Consider the following 19,472-nt stretch of genomic DNA (forward strand, 5'->3'; position numbering starts at 1 on the left):
ACAGACTTTCATGAATCACACCTAGAGAAAGCATTATTATTGTAATTATGTCTCTTCATAACATACAGGGTTTTACATATCTTTCACTAGTTATTTTTAGACACATTCTTGTGGTTTTTTTTTATTTCATATAATTTGTTGCAGTAAGCTATGAAATTCTTTCATACCTGTCTATGTTTGTGAAACCTTGAATCACACAATTTTAAAAAAAAGATTCCTTAAAACCATCTACTTAACAGCAATGTATTCAGTATACTTCTACCCAGTTAAACTGGAAATGTCCTCAGCACATTCCAAGCAGTTCACTGAAATGGCAAGGAGCTGCTTTGCCAGCAGTCCTCTAGGATGAACTAGAAAACATCCTACCAATTTTTTCGACTCCCCTGAAAAATCTCAGAGCATTCCTGAAATTTTTTTAAGAATACTTCATATAAAATCTTGTTGATCTCCCACTTAACTACTCATTAAATTTATCACCTTATGCTGCAATGGCAATTTAGGAAGTGCAGCTGAAGTCTCTGAATTTATGTCTTGCAGAACAAGCCAGTTTTGGTACTTCATGCAACCTCTCTCTTCTACTACCAACTATTTCTGCCTTTCTACCTCAAGGTAGAGGACAATCAGCAACACAAGCAATGAAAGCCAGAACTTGCCTAAATGAGGCAGCATCACCAGCACCAAATCCCATCAGCTGCTCATAAGGAGAAGAGCATGCAGGATCTGGGTGGTTTTGAGGAGGCTACCGTGGCTGCCACGGGAAAGATGGGTAGGAACTCTAAAACCGACACCACCATTCAGGAATGCCTGTCACAACTTGCTGTTATCTTAACAAAAGTGGAGCTGGAGAGGGTTCTTCAAATATGTTACTTTTCCAGGAAGGTACCACATGTGGATGGAGGTTTCAATTACTTTTGTTGTCTCAAAAAGAGAAGGTGATTTATTATCATAAACATAAACAAAAATATGCTTTAACAAAAAAAAAAACCAAACAACACCCAAAACCCCAAAACCAAACCCATAACAAAAACACGCAAAGGCAGACTTAGCAAATGTTGATTAGTAAATATATATTATCAAAGAAATAAAATCAATTTTACTACTGACAGCTTAAAGCCCCCAATTTTTATTTTTGAGATTTTTACTAAGAGGTATAAATTCTGGAGGATCAGGATCTTTAAAATGCCTCATACTGGTACATACCGAATATCACATGGAATATTTTCACTGCACAAAATCCATGTAGGAGAAAATTTGGACTGATTAATTTACTAGTATCAGTTGCTGTAGCCAGGTAGCCTGTTCATTAATTTGTGCTAATAATAACATCTGATGATTTACTTGAAAGCAGAACATACTGCTTCAGTGCAATTAGGAAACCTTATGACATCAGACTCCATGACTCCTAACAGATTATCAGGAAGTGCCTCCTGGCCACTTGGTAGCAATTTGTAGCTCTGGAGTTTATTAAAACTTCCAGTTTATTACTGAGCTGCAGTGTTCTTCAGAAATGCTCCTTTTTCTCCATGTTCTCTATATTTTTTTCAAGCATACTATTTTTATTCCCCAATTTTTCCCAGCTAATCAATCCAGGGTCTTGTTTCTAAGTTCTCAGCAGCCTGAGAGCAGCAAGACAGTGAAGGTCCTGCAGCTGCACTCCGGGCAATTGCCTCCGACACCATTCTTCATTGGATCCATCAGCATGGGTTTAGCTGGTGCTTTCACATGGGTAACTTTTTTCCTGCTTTTGAGGAAATACAATATACATTGCAAAAGCCAAGCTATGTGTTTTTGCTGTTTTGCTTTTGAAGGATATTTGGTACATATTGACAGGGTTGTAACATAAACATTTCTGGAAGAGTTTGCAGAGAGTAAACATGGATGGTTCAGTTTTTTTACTTGCTTTTGCTCTTCCTTGAAAGATCAGCAAATATCGCAGAATACTTGAGGTTGGAAGGGACACTTCCGCTGACACTTCCCATGCAAAACAGATGCCCCTGTCATATCTTACTTTTAGTGACGACTCCCTCTAACCGAATGATATTAGGGTGGTCAAACTGTCCCATGATGCTTGCTTCTCCCAGGAAGTCCCTTCTCTGTTTTTCTGTGTAGCCAACTTTCAGGGTTTTGATAGCCACTGAAATTTCCTTTTTAGATGGCAGCTTTAGGCGCCCACTGCACACTTCTCCAAATTCCCCTAAAAAAGTGGAAAAATGACATAAGACGAAATGTGGTTATTTCACGGGGATTTAAGAAAGAAGACTTAGCGTTCAGTGAAAGTCCCTGAAGTGTGATGTTTACTGGTGGGCCACAGACCGGAGCTCCAAAGGAGGCCTTCAGACAACTACTTAACATTTCCATGCTTGGGTTCTCCAGCTGTCAAATTGGACAATGCCCCTTATTTACACTGCATATCCAGATGACTGCAGAGCAGAGGAATGCATAAATGTCACCAGAAAATCCCCTTTTTGTTTCAGTTGTTGCACTTTGAGACAATAGTAGGAGGGCTAACTGATTAACGCAGAAGTATCAGAGTAGTCATGCATCCTTTTGAACATTATACTCTTCATTTCTACCAGACAGAGATAGTCCAATTCCCAATTATTTTACTTATTTCAATTAAAGTAGCAAGATAATTCTTAACAAAAGAATTTATCTACACAGCTACAAAGAAAAAAGAAATCCATACAGATTGTCTTTGTTCCATCATTATTCAGATTGATCTAATCATGCAAATATATACTGTCACTATGGGGCTATGGAACCTGATAGTCCACCATTAATATTTTGCCCACCATATATTGTGAGAGCTCTAAATAGGAAACAGCAGATAGATATCACTGCATGTTTACTTTTATACAACGTGGTTTTTCCTTTGCTATGTAACATCCAAGAAGAGTGCACAGGGAAGATTATCTTAGCATTCAAATGAGCAAGTATTAAATATGTTGAAAAATTGCTGGAAGAAAATACTCACTTGAAAATTTCTGTATTTACCTACTGATTACAGAAAGCATATAAGGAAGTTTCAGTATCTTACAAAACATTTGAGCAGCAACTGACGTTTGATTCTCAGTTATACAACACCCCATCTTAGATTTCATATGATATAATAAACTGCACATACAACATGCCAGTTAAAATTACAGTAGCAACTTTTTGCCTCCTTGTTTTAACGACAAAATAATTGAAATAATGAATAATACAATAAAAACAGAGAATGGATAAAATATACAAAAAACATGATGACAAGAATTGCCCTATATGATTATTTATATTTAGAGACAAGCAAAAAACTTTACTGAACAGAGAAGAAAAGAACGGTGTTCTGTTTTATGTTTTGTTGTGTGGGGTTTTTTTCTTTCAAGAAACTAGAGAGTGTTATTGGAGGGCTTTAACACTCTTTTTTCAATAATACATGCCTATTCAGGTTCTTTTGTCAACATACATGAGATCTAAATATAAATAGCCCTTCATATCCATATTTCGTTGTGTGGCCTTGTATAGAAAGTTTGACTTGGAAATAAACAAATCCTAAAAATCTAAATCTAGGTGGCATCATTTTTATGCAAACTGGGAATTTTGTTTTTATTTGTGAGTGAAACATCACGGAAAAAGTGATTATACTGCTGACATATGACCTTTTCCCAACTTAATGTGTAATAATCCTAAATGCAATAGCATTACTATGCCTCTAAAGAGCAAAGGCTCTTGGAGCTCATTTGCCCACAATGATTCTTTCTTTATCTCTGCAGCTGATTGTTTACATTAAGCAACATCTGTGAGAACTAAAAATTACCAAAACCCACATATTTTAATGGGCAAATTTAAATCATGTTGCTCTTCATAGATTTAATGCTCAGAAACGTGTTATGGATTGACAGCCATTCACCATTGACTTCAGATATGATACCACATGGGATACATTTCAGATGTTACATTCAGCTCATTTACGTGCAAATTAAAATTATTCTTTCATCAACTTGCCACCAGTATGGCAGGCATTGAGTCCATATCCCATTTGTGGCACTGCAGTTCAGGAATGATAAAGGGAGTAATAACAATGACCAGAATCTTAAAAGTCAGGGTTGTGTGTTCACGTTCAAAGCTCAAGGATTTGGTGTTATTTATATACAGCAAGGAATGAGAAGAGACACATGACAACAGTTTTGGCTTATCAAAATTATGGTTATAAATAAGATGGACACCGACTCCATTTTCTATACATAAAAGGTAAACCAAATAGTTGCAAATTACAATAAAGGTCAGATCAGGAAAAAAATTCTAACAGTAAGGACACTTAGACAGTACAAAAGATTTTTTTAGGGAGGCTATAAACTCTTTTATCTTGGAAATTGTAAAGAATAAGCATCTGTCAAGAACGGTACCTAACAAGTTTTGTTTGGGGCAAAGGTGTGGACTGAATGACCTCCAGAGGTCACTTTTCAGCTTTATTTTCTGAAGCTTCTCTTTTAGACAGCCAATTTAACCAAACAAACTGAACAAATGTGTCATAGGGCAATGACAACCTAGGGTGGAGCCCGAGGGAAGAAGCAGCACCCAAGGATGAGTGCGTGTGTGAGGAGCCAGAAGGGGCACCCATCGCTCACTGGACTCGCCCGCTGTGAAGGGACTCCAGACCCAGCAGTTAAAGCCTGGGGTGGTGTGTGTGCATGTGTGACTCCTTGACTGGTGTGCGAATGCTTGGGCAGCGGCTTCTCCCTTAACAAGTCACGGTACCGTGCTATTAATTCAATAACCAAAAAAATTAAAACCAGGGTATACCCTTATATACATATATACTACTAAAATAGCACTTACATTACATCCATTGTTTCTAACATTATTTGTATTTCAGGCTGCCAAGACAGGAAGCAGCTCAGAAAATGAACTGTAAAACCTATTACTAGTAACTAATGGGCGTTGAGTTCCGTTCAGACTTCTCAATTAAAAATATTCAACCTCTGCAAGCCAAAATGACTAGTATACTTTACGAAGCACAAACACTGCTTCAGTTCAAATACTAACCCCAGCTCAATACTGTCAGAGCACCACAAAGAGGAAGACCAAAGCACATCTTGAAAACAGAAGGAAGCGAAAAAAGTACTTGAACTAAATCTTGTAATGTCCAGCTTTGTATTCCCTTTTCTCTATGTTTTAATGGTCCAAAAAGCTATAACAAGCTAACCTCTTAAAAGCATTGTTCAGTTACTGTCAATGGAGACTATAGCTATGATTTCGGCAAGCAGACCAGCAATCAATCCTTCACTTCTGACCAGAATTGTATATCTGATATTTGTTTGACTTTTGGGAAGGAAAAGGTTATGGGTAATGTCCATCAACACAGTCCAATTTAGCCATGGCTGCACAGTTTAGAACTTGGGTGATTAATTGGATTCCACAAGTGCCTTGAGGCCAGTGGATGCTGCAAGAGACTAGAAGTTGGACCCTTTATAGCAATAGACCTTACTGTTATCCATGAATATAAAATGGGTTTTCTTTCTTGGAAAATGTTTTCACTGGAAAAAGCTCACTGGGCAGCCCAACTATGTTAACCTTTGGTTCTTTCATATACAGGACAGTATGGATGCTATGTAAGTCTATCTGGTCGACACCCATAGTGACATGCAGTTACACTACATCTTTTTCCTGCAAATCATTATTATATGGTCCCAGTAAGAAATGGACTCGATCTCATCAGGTATTGTTTAGAAGGAATAAGGACTTGTGTTCAAGCTGGAAGGTGGAAAACCTGGCACTGATTTTAAGAGATGAGGTTGATGGCTTTTCACGTAAAGCCTTTCTGAAGTGTTTATTTTTAATTATGCTACACACATAAACATTGTATAACCTGCCCTGCAGACTGATATGTCTATTTACATGTGGAAAGCAAACAGATACTGTTAGGAGGGCTGTTCATGGTATAAAAATCTCTCTTCAGGAGATCTTAATTTCTTTTTTAAATAGGCTGCTTAGTGCATCAGTGAATGGCATTTGCTGTGCATTTAGACCCAGGGGACAAGTAAAAGATGACTCTGTGAAATTAGCTACTCCCTTTACTTTGCTGTGTTTTAAATCATGATTGTACTGCTGTGCACAGAACTCCCTCGGAGTTGAAGAGGCACCTAAGCTGAATGTTTCATAAACCTCGGGAAGCTCTAGCAAGGTTCAACAAGCTCTTACTGAGACACTGCAAACCTTCACAGTAAGTTCATGGAAAGGTAGCCCCTAAATTTTAGAAACACTTTGATCAACAAGATGTTGTGCTACAATACGTTTAAGCTTTGAAAGAAAAGCAAATGCTTGCTTTCATGTTCAGCAAAACACATACTTAAATCTACCCCAAATCAAGAAAGTACTTTCTGTAGCATTCTCTTGCTATCCAATTGGATTCAAACTTCTTAAGTGGTTTGCTGAACTGGATCCATAAAAACAAGCGAGTTGTTTTAAAAGAAAGAATTACTGTAAAGAAAAATCTGAAAAAGTGGCTCCTGACCTCAATTTTCTTATGCTTAGCCTCCCACTAAAATCCCTTGTGTTTTTCTTGAGGTTCTTTTGGACAAGAGTATTTCCTTATTGCATTTGGGTAGGTTTTCAAAGCTATGTAAACTGCCTTCTATTCTCAGAGACTTCTGGCTAACGCTGTGAAAAACTACTTGGAAAAGTACCTCCAAATATCAAGATTACTTGCCTGACTTGAAGGTCTCATTACTTACGTCACACTTCAATGCAGTTAAATGAATCCCTTCTTCTCAAATCACTGTCTTTTTATAATTTCATTCACACTTGCATTTGTAAAGGAGAAGGGCAGGAAAGGACTAAGTCATTCACTCAAATAAGTCATTGACTCAAGTAAGAGACAGGAAATGCCTTTCTGCTTTTAGGGAGGACAGAAGTGTTCCTGCAAAAGCAGCCTCGGAGGCACTCACTCCAAATGCAAAAGCTACCACGTGCTGAACATGACAGCAGTGTAAAGTGATGCTACGAATGCATTTTGGAAGCTCCCAGCACTCTACAGCCTGATTTTCAGCTCTTCGTCCCTGCCTGGTTCCTCCTGTTGGCACCTCTGGCAATTGTTAATAGGAAATGCTGACTGTAATGCCGTATGTAGTTTAGGCTACATGAATCTGAGTCATGGTCTCCAACAGATGGCTTTATTATATCTTGAGTCCAAGCTTCAATGTAGAGGACCTGCAGAACCTACTGTCACTTTCACTGATGTAGAGTGGAGCAAAGGGACTTATTTTTAATACCACCTGACTCTTTTAGGACATATTCCTTTTTTGAAGCCTCTCAGAAAACTCTTTCTCCATTTTCAGAGGCCATATTTGGCAAATTTTGGTTTACCTCTCATTGTATTCCGATTAAAAATAGGTCAGAACAACAAGCTATAAAATATGACATATCATTGCTTCTTATGAATTTGTTTTCTAGATTCATACACTGCATATAGGCCAAGTTTAGAAAGCTTACATTTATGAACGAAGGCTCCTGGAAGTCTTATAAGGAAACATACTGCTCTTGAACTTAGCTTTTCAGTATCCCCCTTCTCTATCCCCATATTAATTCTCTATTATGTGCAGTAAGCAGAGCTTTGCTGCCTTGACTGAAGATGATGGAGAACAGTGCACTCTTGTGGGGCAAAATTAAAACCAGCAAGGAACAAGAATTCTACCTTTGCAGATAATAACCTAACTTCATCCAAGCAGTTGAGTAGCTGCAGTAAGAGAGGATGAGTATTGTTTCTTTTTACTGGGTGATTCAGGAGATGCACTGAGTACCGTAGCTTGGTTCTACATTTTTTTCCAAATGAAAATCTTTTTCTGTGCACTAGAAGTCTGTCTCTCTCACATCTCATGATTTTAATTCAAATGGTAAATTTAGAGAGAAGCAAAAAATCAATAATAAAAGAACCAGTAATTTTCAATGGATTAAAAATCAATAGTACTTCTCACAAATGCTTTAATTTAGCAGGAAAGCTAACACTTCATGATATTCTGACTCGATGAGACAATCTGCCACTTCACTTCAAAGAGCAAGCACACATCCAATCAGGAACTACATGGTGCATTGCAACACGGACAACTCAGTGAGACGAGACTTTCTGTAATCTGGCTCCTCTGCTACAAAATCTGTTCATTTCGACAGTTTGTCTTCTGTAAACCCAACAATCTATGGCGTCTGTATGGCTCATACAATCAGTTATCAGACAGACAGCCCCTTCCTCCTAAATCGATAATTCAAATCCAAAGCAGTGACCAAAATCAATCCGATGACCAAAGGTCATTGCAGTCTGATGGATGCGTGGTGACTGGTATGAAATGAGTTTGTGGTTTCACTCAGGGCATAATAATCAACAGTCCTTTTAAGGGAAAAAAAGAAAACATCTTCACAGTTGATACCATTCTCTGTGCTGACAGATTTTAAAGAGGAACATAGAAGTGAAGCTGAACTCTCTTTTCACTCCCAGCAGTGCTATGTCCAAGTGTGGGCTGATGGGTGTCCTTTGAAAAACTGTCTTGCTATCTGCTTTCTTTGGGGAAAAAAAATGGAACTGTGTGGCCCTTAACTTTTCATATGCACTGAAGTCAGCTGTAAATATGACCTACTGATTTGAAGACTTTAGAACATTTTTTTCCAGTCACAAGTATAAACCCAAAGATGTAAAACAGCATACAGCGAAAAACTACCTTTAGTTCAATATATCTGATGGTCATTACCTGCTCCAACCACTTTATCGATGGATATATTAGAAGCATCTAGTTCCTTGGCAAACTCATGCACAGCTTGATTGGGATCCTCATATGTATGTGGATCTACGTAAGTTCTCAGGCCTGGGAGTTTTACTGTGTAGAAACAAATTCAGAGAGAAAATGTTACTTAGACTTAATTAATGCTTCTAAAGAAAGCTCATGAGACAATAGAAATCAATTCAATAGAAGAAAAAGGTATACTGCTTCTTCAAATCAACTGCTTTTGATGAGTCTTCAGGAATCTTAACATAGAGTGAAACCAGAGACATTAATGTAGTTATTGCACAGAAGTCTGAGAACCAATTTTAAAAATATCTGCACTTGCCATATTTAACCACTTTTCAAACATTAAAATACTACCCACCCCTCCCAGCTTGCTGCCTTATATTGTGCCTTTCAAGATCACAACAAAGAGGCATGGAATAAAATGTGTGATGCTACAGTCAATCTGAAAAGTTCTTAGGAATATATTAAGGAGAGCACATTAACTCAAACTTTTTCTTTCCGAGTCCTCCAACAAGATGCATAAGAAAAAATTATACATGAACAAATGCACCTCTGCCTCAATCCCTCTGCTAGTACGTACAAGGATGGCAGCCAGTTGTTCTCAATATTAGTCTGGTTCTAGCGCTCAGTTCCCCTAACATCCATGCTATTATTTTATCCCCCTCTACAGTTTCCTGGCCAGGGATTGTTCTGTTTTTCCAGGGCAAGTGCTAGTTCAAATGACTGAATGATTTTAAGGGCAGTTTCAAGCTCTCCACATCTCTTCCTCCAGCAGGACTAGGGGTGGAAGAACATATTATCATTCCCAGCCTTTCTCTCCAGCAAAGATGCTGAAGGCAAAGCATAGCCTTATTCCCCTTTCCCAGCTCAAGGCTCTGCTTGCTTGTGCTTGTACCTGGTACCTTGCGTGCATGCCTGCCTCTGTATTCATTCTAGAACACAAAGATGTTTTGTTAACAAAAAGTGAAATAACCGTTACATCCAGCTTGAAGTTTTCTGCTTCTGACACAAAACTTGCATTCCTGGACATGTATTCTAGCTTCTCCTAACTGTACCAGTTGGTCTTGTAAAAGATGCTAGCTCCTCCTACAAACACTGCCTTAACCCACTCAGGAATATCCTTTCCAGCTTGGCATTGTTATACTGCATCAATTTGTTGACTGCTAGAATAGTTAAACCTTTTTTGCTGGGGTTACACAGATGGGAAAAAATACCTTTGGACCATTAGTTAGAGCACACCATTGTTTTGTCAAACAATCCCAAGTGTACATGGAAAAAAAAAAATCAATTTTATGGCGATTTATTGGCCTCAGAATTGACAAAGAAATGATAAAACTGAGTTCCCAAGCTAATTGCCTCGAAAACAATGCAAACTAAGAGCCATGCTCTTAACACAAGGGCTGCGTGTGCCCGGCATTAAATGCCGACTGTTTCCTTCAAGATCCCGATGAACTACAGAATTACTTGCAAGTAAAACAAAAAGTAATTGGCTGTATATTGCTGTTGGTTAAAAATCTTGTAAATGCTCCTTTCCGTCCATGCTGAATGTACATTACAGGCTCCCTCATACCCCCAATAAAAATAACAATTAAAAGCTTCTGCACTGTGGGGTTTTTGGCTGCAGATTTTTAATGCTGACCCCAGAGGTTCCCAAGATCAGGTGATGGTGACTGCAAGGAGAATAATCCCTTCACACCAATAATTAAGGGCAGCCTGTATAGTAACTGGGTTCTGTCATGAAAAACAGATAATAAACACATGCACATGTGTTAAGCTGTACTACTTTACAGCTCATTCTGTGCAAACATAATAATTTACATTTTCATTTTAACAGCATGAATTGCCCTCAAGGTAGCAAAAAAATAAAAAGGGCCTAGCCGAAGAAGGCAAAGAGAGAGGATCTGAGGAGGTGAAACATTTTTGGTCCTTTGAAGTAATATTATAGGATTTGTAATAAGGCTGCAGGGAATAGTTCATGGCTGAAGCCTTTTTTAAAGTAATTCAGAATAAACTGACTGAAAAAAACCAGCTGCTGTATTTAAGATGCTGAAAGTTTACGACAGCCATGGAAGTTACTTTATCTTTTTCTAGTTCATAGGAGCAATTTTCTTATTCTTTGAGAAAGACTGTAATTTAGTAGAATAAAGTTTCCACAGCCACACACATGCATGCATACAAATCCACACAGATAAATATCTACAAAATCAAGAAATCATTTTCAAGAATTTCTAACAGAAATACCAGGTTCATGGTTGGCTCTGTTCTTACTACACAGTGAATCAGCATGGCACTACTCAGAAAACAGTACATAAATATCTAAAGCCAAATTAAAAGCAATTTAATCCACAGGAATTTAACAGCACTGACATGTTTAAGAATAGCGATTGCAACTTTCTTTTGTGTGGGAGTAAGGAGAGCAAATTTTGCCCTGTTATTTGTCTGTGACACTTTTTTTACTGGCTGCTTTTATTTTATAACCTCATTAAATTTGGATGATGAAGCATTAATTCTATGGGCCACATGTAAACGTACAGATTTTTTGAGACTAGTTGGTTAGCGGTTGTTGGGCTGCACGAAGCAAACCCACTGTTACAGCTTGTGTATCCCCTGACAGTGCAGGGGAAGGAGCACACGTGTTGTGAATATGCATGCTCAGGGCTCTCTGGAGCTAAGGAGGAGCTCCAAACTTAAAATAATAATAATATGAACAGTCAGAGAACAGTCACTCCATTGTCACGGGGATTAGGAAGCAGTTCTAATTTCCAGCTACTGCAGGTAAATCCTCATTAAAATGTTAATTCAATTCTATTTGGTGGGGAGGCAGCTGATTATGGTACCAACTCTTTTCTTGCAGATGGTACAGCGCCAGCGTTGTGTGCAAAAAACCCATGTACATTAGACTTACAACATGCTAAGCAATAGAAATATATGGTTCAACACGGTTTACATGGTGTAGCAGGATATTTATCTGGAGCTGAAACAGCTTCAGAGACAAACTACTGCTTCTTTTTAAAAACATGCTCACTAGACACCAAGAATTCTGGGGGTGGAAAAAAGGAATTTCCAGTCTCGGTGTTTATAAAGGGTGTTATCTTCGTCCTGTAAGGATGAAAAAAAATCCAAAATGCACTGATAAAAACCCAAGAACGCCCCCCCTACTTCTGATCATGAATGTTAAACTATCACCTTCCTCTCCTCTCAGCTTCTCCTGCTCCAAAACTAATTTATTTCTTTTTTAAAGCGGGTATGGATGGAGCTTTGACCGTGATCAAGTCTTCACGATCCACAGCTCCTCTGCTGTGGAAAAGAGCTGCAGGGTTATGCACACTGCAGAGAGGATCCAGGATCTGAGAGGAGCTGAAATACTTCAGGAAGACATTCCCCTCCAGCCATGGGTCATAGCAAGCTACTTCTTCCTGGTAGCCAGGACACAAGCCCAGGCTCAGAAAATCAACCCTACTTCCCCTGAGCATCTCCTGGATGGGCTCTTGCTCCACACTGCTCCTGTCACAGGGCACAGCCTAATGACCCATAGTAGCCATGAATAAAGTCCCATTTAGCCTTATTAAAAACAGTATGCAAACATCAGAAATGGACAGGCTTTCGGTTTGGCTTTTGAACATGTTTCAAAAGTAGCCCAGATTCCTCAGGATAAGCAAAATCTCACATTCTTAACTATATACAATTTTTGTGATACAAAGACAACGTAAGTCATTAGAAAGGCTCTCTTCTTCGTCCTCGAGGAGGCCCAAAGAAAGCGCAGACATATTCATTCTTACAAGTTTAGTTTAGTAGTTATTTGTTTTGTTTAGTAGTTATTCTTAATTTAAGAAACTACTCCAAATCACTTTTCAGCCTATGCTTAGACTAATTCCAAGCTAAATTATTAGTGGGTCAACTCTGTTAAGCAAGCAATTTTCACAGTCCTTCCAGTAGTCATCAAGACAGTTTTCATTGATTTTATATTTTAATTTGGGAAAAAAAAAAAAAAGTAATTTCTTAGACTTTAAACAGCTGGTAATGAGGAAGTTTAAGTTACACTCTGCATTTCAGTAATGCACAGCAGAATCAATATCATATTGCTAACCACACGCATTGTTTGAACATAGACGGCAACGTTTTGCTCATTACTAACCTGAGCACAGATGAAAGAATTTGAAACAAAGAATAATTGTTTGGGGAAAACCTCCTTACCCACAAGAGAAGAGATAATTCTCTTCCCAATTTCACCTTGGTTTAAGTGAGGTATGACTTTTGTTTTTTTTTAAATTGAAAAATACCAGTTATCTAGGGAATGAATTCAACAGATCTGGAAGCATTAAAAGGCTTCAGTAACTTACAATGGCCATTCCCAAAATGTAGTCTTTTCTCATCAGTGCCATGTTTAGACTTCTTGTATCCACAGAATCTACAAGCAACAGAGAAAAAAAAATTAATATAGAGAATTTTATATGTTAGCTGCAGGTGGAAACAGAATAAAATGTTTTCCCTCCACAATTAAATGCCTGTTTGAAAGTTTAATGATATTTACATTCTCTGTGCCCTATAGAGGCATGTTATGTTCTCAGGGAATTTGAGGAAATTGGCTAATGAGAGGATTTGTTGATTTTTGACCCCTACAGTTTAATTTTACAATTGCCTAAGAATGTGTTTATAGCATTTTTTAACAACTGCTGCATGATTGGGGCTGCTAACGTTCGCGGGCTCATTACCGAGCATGAAGCAGTATTCGGAGCTCCTGGGCAGCAGACAAAGGAGAAGGCGCAAACCAGCCATGCTACTGCCTGACGACACCCAATTTGCCATGCTCATCAAGGCCCCTCGGGGAAATGGAAGTGGGAGTAAATGTGCAAAACCGATGATAAACTAACCTCCCAATCAAGACGTACACCACAACTGTGAGGAGAATAATGGCTACTGCCGCTGAAATAGCAATCATTACGACCTGGCTATTCTCACTGGAAATGGAGAATGCTGGAAAGTTAACACAAAAATATATAAATAACGCCCCCCACACATAACATTGATTACATCACAATTGACACTCACACAGGGAACAGACAGATTAAGTCATCACTACACAGCATTTGGTCTCCTGCCAAATATTTTATCTACTAAGTAGTTTTTCATCAGAGAAATAAATACAAGGGAAGAAAACAAAAGACTCTGGCCATCTTTGACAATTTACCAAAGTTGTTTCTGCTACTGCTGATTTTTACTCTTGCTGATTACAGTAACTGCTGTTAAACTGATACTTACATATAAACATATATGTAAATACAAACATACATACCATGACATACATATTATTTGTCATGGTCAGTAAGGAATTCTTCCTTGGCAAGCAATCCCAGCCAGTCAGTAATCATCACCCTTACTCTCACTTCTGCATGATGGCAAGTGCTTTAATGAATTCAGCTTCCCAGTTAAGCTTGACAGTATCCCCGTGAAGGTCGTGAAAAGCAGGACACACAGAAGCAGACAGAAGGACTATCCATGGTTAATCAATGTCTATAGGAAAGAGAAGGGCTATTTTCTGCCTTATGTTGGATGCTTCCTTGCGGTCCCTAAGCATGGAGCTTTGGTGCACTAGACTGCTATACTATGACAGGACACCTTTAGACCTTAGGTGTTATGATCAATCTTCAGCAGACATCTGTTGAACTTCACCAAGCACGGCAGAATTAGGCTCCTCAGCACTACGCTTCAAGTTAGCTGTCCAAACTGAGCTGAAAGCTAGCGCTCCTGCTCTCCACAAATTAGGCAGTTTGTGTACATGCCTGCTTGGAGTCACACCATTCCCCTTGGGAAGAAGCCTCTGCCTATTACAGACCTACAATTGCACTCGCGTAGTTATGGTAACTTGGCAATAGGAACAAAGTTATGTGATTTGTTCTCTGTATAACTTGTACGCTCGTTATCGAGATGTGCACCACTGTCTCCTGTCACCCTCCACATTTTCGGACAGCTACTTTTTTCTTTTTTCTTTGATAGTACTTTGCAGAGAAAACTCATTAACCTCTGAATTATTAAATTTGTTATCACTCCAACTGTTTTTTTCTCCTTGCTGTACTTGTTTGTCCTGTCTTTAGTTGGAGTTTCATCCAGTATGCCAAAGCTGCATGTCACCACAACAGCGGTTTATAACTATTTTTTTAAACAAGAAGCTTGTTTGCTTTTCAGAATAAGAGCTGAGGTGGGGGAGGAAGGAGGAGGCATGAAGTACATAACATCGCAGAAAGACATGGATGCCAAGTGAAACACCATTTGGCTTGATGCTACTCTTTTTGGTTGAAAATTGGTTGCTTTTAGCAGAGCACTTCTTACACCATGGGTTCTCAAGCCTTATCATGAGTACAGGAATAAGCTTTATGAGAGAGTATCAGAATTATAGTCCTTAGTTGTGTTATAACTCTGAACAGGAGATATGAGTCTCCTGTGAAAGCCTGACCTTCTAAAAAGCAAACAGTCTTTGATTATGCATCACCAGTCTACATCAGTAACTGGGTACCTAAGCAAAGGCTGACTTTTTGATGCCTTAAGCCACTTACAGCTTCTAGCAAAGAGAAGGTCTGACTTACTATATAGTACCAAGTGATGAGAAAGTAACATTTAAGGCTATAAGCTCTATTAAGAGTCTTTCTGATATAACAACAAACATATAAGGTCATCAGTTAAATAATGCTATTACCTCGGCATTAGAGAAAAGAAAAAGGAGTGCCAGACCAGTAAATAACTTCCCCAAGGCCACTCAGAAATGTAGTGACAGAAAGGAGAAGGGACCGAAACAGCCTAACTCCCTGACCAGCTGCTCAGCTGAATGACCATCCTTCCTGGCCCATGCATATTAGTTTCATCTCAAGGCTACATAGGAAACATCAGCAATGCTCTGCAGTAGCGTGGAGAATTACACACTGACCCACAGGAATAATGGACCAATATAATATTAATTCTCTAGGAGCAGGGGTTTATAGTCCAAAGGGTTCAGGTCACAAACTTGGAACAGCACGAGGCTGTGAATCTGTTTTTCTGTCAAACTTCCTCCCTTGGCAGGAGATCTGGTCTAGCAAGGAATCGATTCTGGCAAGAGGCAGAGGTCGGGTAGGGAATGGAAGAAAATACCACCTGTGATAGTCATGGTATACTCTTTATAGCATGTTTCAAGTTTAATGATAAAATATAAAGTTATATAGCAATGCTACCCAGAAAGACACATCATAAATAGTTATGAGTTGCATTTACTAAACTAGAAAAGGCGTGAAAGCAGCCATTCAAATCAGTCAGAAACTGGGCACGATGTCAGTATAAACCATTTGAACAAATACATACAATCTGGACTGGTTTCAAATTCAAACTTGCGGCTGTTTGTCCCATATCCAGCTGCAGTTCGGGCTCGAATTTGGAAGACGTAGGTGGTATCAGGTTTGAGGCCGCTGATGGTAACATTGGTGCCTTTGGCTCTCAGAATAGTATAGCTTGTCTCTTGTTCCTGCTTTTGGGAAGAGAAATTATCAGATTAAAACCACACCCTAAAAAACAGAAACAAGAGGTGGTCAGTACAAAATTACTACAAATCACCTGGAGAGCACCAGTGTATTTTTTTAATATTTATAGCCTGACAAATGTTTGTACAGCTATTCATTTTCAATCAGCTAAAAACCTTTTGATTAGCAAGAAATCTAAATCGTTAGAGCTTCTATGGCCTTGTGCTGTAAATCAAATACTAGACATGCTGAGTATATGACATTTCATTATATGGCTTTGCATCATTTTGTCCATAGTCTGTAATACAAGAAAATGAAGATTAAAATGTTATTTAAAATCATAAACCAGATTTGCCTACGGCACTGAACTGGAAGTTGTAACAGGCCAGCTTAGACATTTTAGAACCCTGCAGAGCTATTGCAGGATTCAGTTTTTACTGCCTCGTGTTTTACAAGACAGTGTTTACCTTTATAACAGTCAGAAAAGAAACTCCACTTAGGCTCTTCACCTCAGCTTTGCGAACAGGCAAATATAACTGGTTTTCTACTATGCTATAAAAACCATGAGATTGATGCGTCCATCCTCGTTTGGGCAAAACCCCACCGAACTTGCTCCTGAATGAATCTTGGGCTTTACTAGCCAGAATGGAAATATGTTTGCTCCTTACTGCTTTTTGCTAAAGACCAAGGTGTGTGTCCAGCACAGATAATACTCTTACGACCACACTCTGCTTAACAGTCACATATTTCTGACATAACAACTTTTTATATAAAATAAGGAATGGACCATTTTGTAATTTAGTAAGTTTGGATACACTTCACACTGTGTAAAAAGCTAATTCTGATAAAAGTATGTCTCAGTCCCACTGTAAGCACATAGCCTAAAAATTTAAGCATGCATTTGGAGCCTGAGGTATTGCTTATTTTACTAAAGCCATCCTGCACCAAGAGACCATTTTCAGCTTCCTAAAAATGGCAGCTGGAACTGCCTCAGAAAAACTCTTGGACAGCAGCCACACATGTGGGGAACTGTGAGAATCTCAGTTGCTTAGGTTCCCAACCATGAACTTTTTTATTCTGGAGGTGGTGGGGATTTCATATGCTGCCCTTTTGCTTTGAACACTCTGAAATATACTAAAACCATTGAGTTTTGCCTGGTTGAAAGCAGAAACTGAGTTAAGTTAACATATGGCTGATGCAAACAATCTCACCCAATTCCCACTATGTTTTATGGCACTGCATTAGCTTGCAAGGTACCGACATTTTAACTTTGAACAACACTAGAGTACCAATGCACAAGTACAGAGGTTTGAAAATACTCAACGCATTCATTGTCAAAGCCACCTCACCTTCACGTGAAACGTTCACGTGACTAGAGCTAGTTTAGCCTGTTTACTCTGCAGTGCTGTCTGCAGTAAGAAAGTTAGGTTTATTCTGGTAGTAGGTTGACATCAGAAACTGTTCACTTTGGTGCTACAGAAGTCTAACTACCCTGTTCCTCGCAGTCTTTGATATAGAGAGAAACAGAACCATTTACACCATAGCTAGGGAAATTGCCAGAATCTCCACATAATATTCAACATCATGCATGTGAGTAATCACAGTGAAGGGTAAAAGAAAGACAGAAAGAAAGAAAAAGCAGGCAGGTAAGCCTGTGCCTAAAGGTTATCATCCAGAATCAAAACGTCAAAGAGGGTGAGCTGGACCTAGGCTTCAAAGAATGACTATAAAAATGTTTACCACGGCCCGTTTTCATCTCACACTAAGAATAAAAAGGAAACCAGCATTGCACCTCCTCATGGTCTCCCGATACTTCTCTGAAAAAGTTTTCTGTTATAAATTCAGGGGAGAAAACCTACAGGAAGACATTTCTAAGGAGCTAACAGGTTTGCATAAAATTATTTACTTTTGAACTAACAAAGGCCTAGTATTATAATTTGCAGGCTTTCCTTATCTCATCATTCAGTTGAATGTAGGCAACTATTTTAAATTCAAAGACATAATAATCTTGTCTTTAAGACATAAAATCTTTTGTGTATGCTATGACTGGACATTCATTTTGATCTCACTTCAGGCTGCTTTTATGAAATGCAAACATTTCCTTCTTGTGCAGATACATATGTGCAAGGGAAAATATAGTCACGGCCCTGTCTGTTAATAATCCGCAATGGAACTTGGAAAATAAACGTTTAAAACAATGGTATGGAGGATGTCATGGTATCTTAGTTTATGGTAAGCTTTTTACACACATATTTTGTAAGTCATTTTTTATGTTACTAGTAATCAAATCAGTGAAACACCACATAAAAGCCCAAGTTTATCTTTCTTGGAGATGAAGTAAAACTTCAGAAACACAGCACTGTAGCTGCCATGAGCAGAAGGAATATACAAAAAGCAGAGTCAGTCTTTGCCAAGCAGAACTTTAATCAAACACTCTGTTCTATGATAAATAGGAGCTTGGATGCACAAAGCATATTCTTCCTGAATATTTCTGCATAGTTTACCAGGCACAGTCTTTACTGGGAAGCAAATCCCACTACCTTTAGTGTCTCATTTGAAACGAGCTTTTATAATTTTAAACTATGTTTTACAAAAGACATATTTTGGATACATTTAACATTTATAGTGGCAGTACTAGTGAGAGTCAACAGTATGTCCTTTTTCAGATAAGCACAGTTAAGTGTTTATATTGTATGAGGAAGAACATTTTCTCCATCAGCTGCATGTACACTTGAGAGGCCAAAACCAGAGTACACATCTTCGGGAGGAACCCACAGTCCCGATACTGCTTCCCCTTATTGCCAGGTGTGAACTGTTCATCAATACGACAGTTCCTACAAACCTTGTGGAGTAAGTGTGGTCTACCCACCCTCAAAGCCAGAATAATAAGAGTTTAAAAGCAACTAAGTGCATTTGCATGTAATTTACTTTTTCAGCCTCAGAAAGAGCACAAACTAGATATCATTATTTATTAGTTGGCTTTAACCAGTCTACTGAGCACACAACTTCAATGATGGAAAAGGCAAATCTGTTTTATTGAGATTGCAATTAAATTTCACTCATTGTTTGCAGCAGACTTCACCTTAATAAAGTTTGTGGGATTTAGTTATCATAATTGTAAGCCACATATTTAAATGAAGCAATTAATAGTTTGTGTGTGGTATTTAGGAGACAGCTTTTTTTTGCATGACAAGATACTCCTTCCAGAAAACATAATTATGCGAGCAAGGAC

General features: G+C 38.5%; 1 protein-coding gene across 5 annotated transcripts in view; it reads right to left on the minus strand.

Annotated features, from left to right (window-relative positions):
- EPHA3 (EPH receptor A3) overlaps positions 1–19,472 on the minus strand; it is a 338,330-nt gene that overhangs the window by 141,746 nt on the left and 177,112 nt on the right. For 3 of the 5 annotated variants that reach the window (XM_075034067.1, XM_075034068.1, XM_075034066.1), the window contains exons 7-11: positions 16,086–16,248; positions 13,628–13,730; positions 13,097–13,164; positions 8,718–8,843; positions 2,009–2,194 (exon numbers count right to left, since the gene is read on the minus strand). In XM_075034067.1, the coding sequence (XP_074890168.1) occupies positions 2,009–2,194; positions 8,718–8,843; positions 13,097–13,164; positions 13,628–13,730; positions 16,086–16,248 (646 nt within the window). Of the gene's footprint in view, positions 1–938; positions 2,195–8,717; positions 8,844–13,096; positions 13,165–13,627; positions 13,731–16,085; positions 16,249–19,472 lie in introns of those variants that run through there. The other 2 variants (XM_075034070.1, XM_075034071.1) reach the window with 2 other exon arrangements.

The sequence above is a fragment of the Buteo buteo genome, chromosome 8 (genome assembly GCF_964188355.1).
Source record: "Buteo buteo chromosome 8, bButBut1.hap1.1, whole genome shotgun sequence".
Lineage (NCBI taxonomy): Eukaryota > Metazoa > Chordata > Aves > Accipitriformes > Accipitridae > Buteo > Buteo buteo.